Source organism: Mastomys coucha, unplaced genomic scaffold (assembly GCF_008632895.1).
Source record: "Mastomys coucha isolate ucsf_1 unplaced genomic scaffold, UCSF_Mcou_1 pScaffold21, whole genome shotgun sequence".
In the NCBI taxonomy this organism is placed as follows: Eukaryota; Metazoa; Chordata; class Mammalia; order Rodentia; family Muridae; genus Mastomys; species Mastomys coucha.
In genome coordinates this window covers 155,407,317-155,412,238 of record NW_022196904.1, presented here as the reverse complement: position 1 = coordinate 155,412,238, position 4,922 = coordinate 155,407,317, and the positions used below count along the sequence as shown (strand labels likewise).

General features: G+C 46.5%; 1 protein-coding gene across 3 annotated transcripts in view; it reads left to right on the top strand.

The window, feature by feature from the left end:
- The window catches only part of Tjp2 (tight junction protein 2), a 98,943-nt gene that overhangs the window by 61,643 nt on the left and 32,378 nt on the right, over positions 1 to 4,922 (top strand). For all 3 annotated transcript variants that reach the window (XM_031389970.1, XM_031389969.1, XM_031389967.1), the window contains exons 4-5: positions 577 to 679; positions 1,844 to 2,462. In XM_031389970.1, the coding sequence (XP_031245830.1) occupies positions 577 to 679; positions 1,844 to 2,462 (722 nt within the window). The remainder of the gene's footprint in view (positions 1 to 576; positions 680 to 1,843; positions 2,463 to 4,922) is intronic.

Sequence of the window (4,922 nt, the reverse complement as noted above, 5' to 3'; positions counted from 1 at the left end):
CGTATTCAGGAGATGGAGCCTGGCCTGATTGCACACATTTGTAGTCTCCATATTCAGGAGATGGAGCCAGACACAGAGCGATCAGTAGGTTACAGCCATGGCTAGTGAAACTGAATCAAAAGCCACCCTGACGTAGACGAGACCCTTCCTCTAAATAGTAAAAGAATCCGAGGCAGGCTTTTGACCCCTTTCCCTGCCGACATTACCCAGATGGATATGTACCTATTTCAGGGCTTACAAGACGGCTTTTTGAAGCACACAGGACTGTCACTGAATTCCTAATGCTGTCCAGGCCGATTCATGCTTTCTAGAGTGACCCTGGGGTGTGGGTAGACAGACCTTTTATACAAACGTGGTGGTTCTCAATAACATCCTGAAGCTGAGTGTGTGGCTTCTGGTTTCTTAACCTCTGAAGAGCTCAGACCAAGATGGCCTGACTTGTGAGCTGTTGCCGCCCTGAGCTCCTTGGTAAGCTTCTTGGGGTCATTTGCTGCTTCTGTTCACTCTCCAGGGTTCAAGATGACTGATGCTTGTTTTTTTTTTTTTTTTTTTTTTTTTTTTTTTTTTTGTTCACAGAGAAAATGACAGGGTGGTCATGGTCAATGGCACCCCCATGGAGGATGTTCTCCATTCGTTTGCCGTTCAGCAGCTTAGGAAAAGTGGGAAGATAGCAGCCATTGTAAGTCCTGGGTTGGCACTCTGTGCGGTGCATGCTTGCAAGCCAATATCCTTACTGTAAATAAATCAATACATAAACAAATCTTCAAAATTTTAATTTTTTTTAAAAAATTTATTAGAACATAAAGGGCCTGAAGAGATGGTTCTGTAGTTAAGAGCCCATATTGCAAAGGATCTGAGTTTAACTCTAGAGTATTTGTTTTCTGTGCCCACAAAAAAACAACTATTTGCTTCTGAGCATTTGGACAGAGTTATATGACCTAGGGTGAGCGTACTTCTTGTAGCCTTGATGGTTTTCTAGACTGGTGTTGCAGATGTGGTAAAGCTGCATCTAAGTTAACCTGTTATGGAGCCAGACAGTGGTGGTGCACGCCTTTATTCCCAGCACTTGGGAGGCAGAGGCAGGTGGATTTCTAAGTTTGAGGCCAGCCTGGTCTACAGAGTGAGTCCAGGACAGCCAGGGCTATACAGAGAAACCCTGTCTCCAAAAAAAAAACCCAACAACAACAACAACAAAACCAAACAAACCTGTTGAGGAAGGTTGCAAGCATGCTACCTAATGACTGCTGCATGCATCTCCTAAGGATAGGGCCATCCCTACAACAAACCTGAGAACAACTGTAGTGTGCAGGCCCATCTAATGCCCACTCTGTATCTCAGCATGGCTTGGACTGGATACGTCTTCTCAGGTCCTTTACTCACGGTCCTTGTTAGTCTAGAAGGGGGTACCTTCTCCCCCTCCTCTTCCTGTAGGAATGTGAGCAATACAGAATCTCTAATTTCCTGGCTGTTCATTTAACATTCATGAGCTGACCAGAGCCTTTGGGGCTTTGCTTACTTGGTCAGAAGTGGATTTGGAGGTGTTCAAAAGCACTATATTTACAGCTGCAGTCGTTTTTCTTATTCTAACTTCGTGAGATTTATTGTCCTTGGATCTGGACAAAGCCTTGAAGGGTTGGCAGAGATACAGATGTTTAAGGGATGTAGATTTTTTGTTTGTTTTGTTTTGTTTTGTTTTGTTTTGTTTTTGTATAACCCTCCCACCACCCTCACACACACTGAGACTAGAGACAGACGATTTTATTAAAACAGGAAGTAGGCCTACTGCCTTCCCAGGTGTCTCCTCTGTTCTGCCCTGCATTATCTACTCTGTTTGTCTGAATAGGTGGTCAAGAGGCCCCGGAAAGTTCAGGTGGCCCCGCTGCAGGGCAGCCCTCCTCTCAGTCATGATGACCGAGGTTTTGAAGTGATTGAAGAATTTGATGGCAGAAGCTTCCGCAGTGGCTACAGTGAGAGGAGCCGGCACAGCAGCCACGATATGCTCAGCCACAGCTGGGAGGACAGTAGGGAGAGGGGGCGGCCCCATCAGCGCACACAGAGCCGGGAACGAGAGCGCAGCCGTGGCCGGAGCCTGGAACGTGGCTTGGACCACGAAGACTATGGGCGCAGCCGTGAGCGCAGCCGTGGCCGGAGCCTGGAACGCGGTCTAGACCACGACTTTGTGCCCCGGGACCACAGCCGTGGCCGTAGCATCGACAGGGACTATGACCGAGACTATGAGCGCTCCTATCACCAAGCCTATGAGCCTGACTACGAAGGCGGCTATAGCCCATCATATGACCGCAGAGCCCATCCAGAGACCCGCTATGAACGGAGCCGCAGCCGAGAACACCTACGCTCCCGAAGCCCCAGCCCCGAGCCTAGGTCACGGCAGGAACACAAGGGCCAATATGACCCTGACAGGCCCATCGGGGTCCTTCTGACCAAAAGTAAAGCAAACGAAGGTAGGCACACATGATGTGGGAATACAAGCAGTACCTGCAGCGTCACCTGGTGCTCGCCTGGCACCTGCCAGTGTTCATCATCAGCCTGAACTGGGCAGCACGTATGGGCTCGTTTATTTATCACTGCCATAAGAGTCAGATGCCGAAGGGTCCATTGATCTGGATGTAGTTGTCTCAGAGGCAAAGCCAGGTCTTAAGAGATGTTCTTCTCCTCCACATTGTTTGTAAATGTAACTTTTATTTGCCCAGGTGATTTTGCTTACTGCCTCCATCTCTTAACCTAGGCCTAGTCCTGGAAGCTTCTAGCCTCTGTACAATCTAATCCAGGTCTAGAATATTTTCAGCCTCTGAGACTTACTGGTGAATAAGCTCACCCTTTTTAGTTCTTTCTGAACTCTGGCTAGCTGGTTCAACTTAGCTGTTCTGTCTCAAACTCCTCTCCAACCTGACTGATTCAGTCTGGCTTCTCTTAAGTTTCTTACTGAATTGTTCTGCTTGGCCTCATACCAATTTTGTCAATCTGTTCTAATCTTCTGACTTCTTCTCATTCTCTGGCTCTTTCTGTCTTCACCTGTGTCTAGCTCGTTCTATCTGCAACCTGTCTCTGTCAAACTCTCCTAGTAGAACTACGTTTCTTTTTCCTTTCTGTTCTCGGCCCCTTACTTAAGCTTTCCTTACTTAGCTTTCCTTTCTTCTCTCTTTTCGTGAGATTTGGACATATTCTATTCATCAAACTTTTTTCACTTTGTCTGCTTCCCAATTAGGCATCACTTTCAAACATGGGTACTTCCTTCTACAAACTAAAATTACTTCATGGTTTAGGATTAAAGATGTGTGCTAAGAGCTGAGCCACACACACCATAACTAGAAACAGTAAATAACACAATCTTGGGGTTCACGGTGTGATCAAGCATCTTATAATACTTGCTAAAGTGAGGATTCTCAATCTCCCACCAGAACCAGGAACTATGGGGTCTGATGTGTGAACAGGCTCCGCTGGTGAGCATGGTGCTTCTCAGTGTGGGAAAACAAGGCTGAAGATTATCTTGATGGAGTTCTAGGCTGGAGGGGTGGTCTCTTTCTTAATCCGCCTAAGAATCTTGGAGGTAGGAGGCCTCCTTCCTGTGTTACAGGTCAGGGGATTTGGTATGTATGTGGAAGCTGGCTCTGGCTTAGTTGGCTTGCCCCACACTGCATTCCTGGAGATGTGGGCACACTTAATCCCACCCAGGGTTCATTAAATTCTGTGCAGTGAAGCTGTTAGTACCGCCCGTATATAGGAGGATTCTGAAACAGAGCAAGTGGGGAGGCTGGAATTCACCCTTGGCTGATCTGAACCTAAGAGAGGAACAGGAGTTGAGCCATTTCCAGTCTTGGCTCTAGTCTTCCTATTTTTCAATTTTCTTATAATATAACCCTTGTCTAATTGATTCTATTACTAATCAAAGAAGAAGAAGGAGTAGAACCTCTAATACTAAGTGAAGAGTCATTGTTCTTCAGCTCAGGATTTGCATTTTGTAGTAGATTTTAAGTGAAGAGTCTGTTTCCTAAGTTTTCCCTACTTTAATAACTGGAGTGATGAATAGTCAATAATGGGGTCCTGGGAGCATGCTCAGAGGGTATAAGCTGAGATTGCACCATTGCTGGGGAGAGGAACATCCTTGTCAACAACTTTGCGGACATGAAGATCTCACCGAATCTTTATAGCGATTAGTGAGGAGATGGCCCTTCACTGGTCCCCAAGCCAGATCCAGATCAAAAGGTGGAGTGCAGACAAGTCTTGAAGGAGAGCACCTGGCAGGAGACCTCCTTCTAAGAAGTTGGACTCATTCTGAGGGACATTGCTTTTGAATCCTTTCCTCCTCATTTCCTGTTCCTCCTTTGCCACTTCTTTTCTGTCCTGTTACAGGAACAACCGTATCATGCATTATAGAGATACCTTTGTATGAGTCAGGGCTCTCTAAAAGAACAGAACCGATAGGAGGAGCTTGTGTGTGTGTGTGTGTCTGTGTCTGTGTGTGTAAACAGGTGTATGTAAAGGAATTCATTAGAGTGGTCACAGCCTGTGTTCTGAGATAGTCTTAACAATGATGGTCTCATGAAAGTCCCAGACAGGCCAAGCGTATGGTGATTGTACATCCAGTCCATGAGACTGGATGTCTTATGTCAGCAGTCACAGTCTGGTCTCTGCTAGACTCTGGGAGCTATTTCGTCTACTTTGGAATCTGGCTGTAACAACAGGGGAAAATGAGCTTCCCTGGGGAAGTAAGGACAAGTAGACACAAAGCCCAGGCTTCCTTCTTCCATGCCCTATCATGTGAGCTGCTATTAGAAGATGTACTCAGATCTTAGGGTGTCTTTTTCACCTCAAACCATATGGTTAAGAAAATTCCTCAGCTGGGCGGTGGTGGCGCACACCTTTAATCCCAGCACTTGGGAGGCAGAGGCAGGCGGATTTCT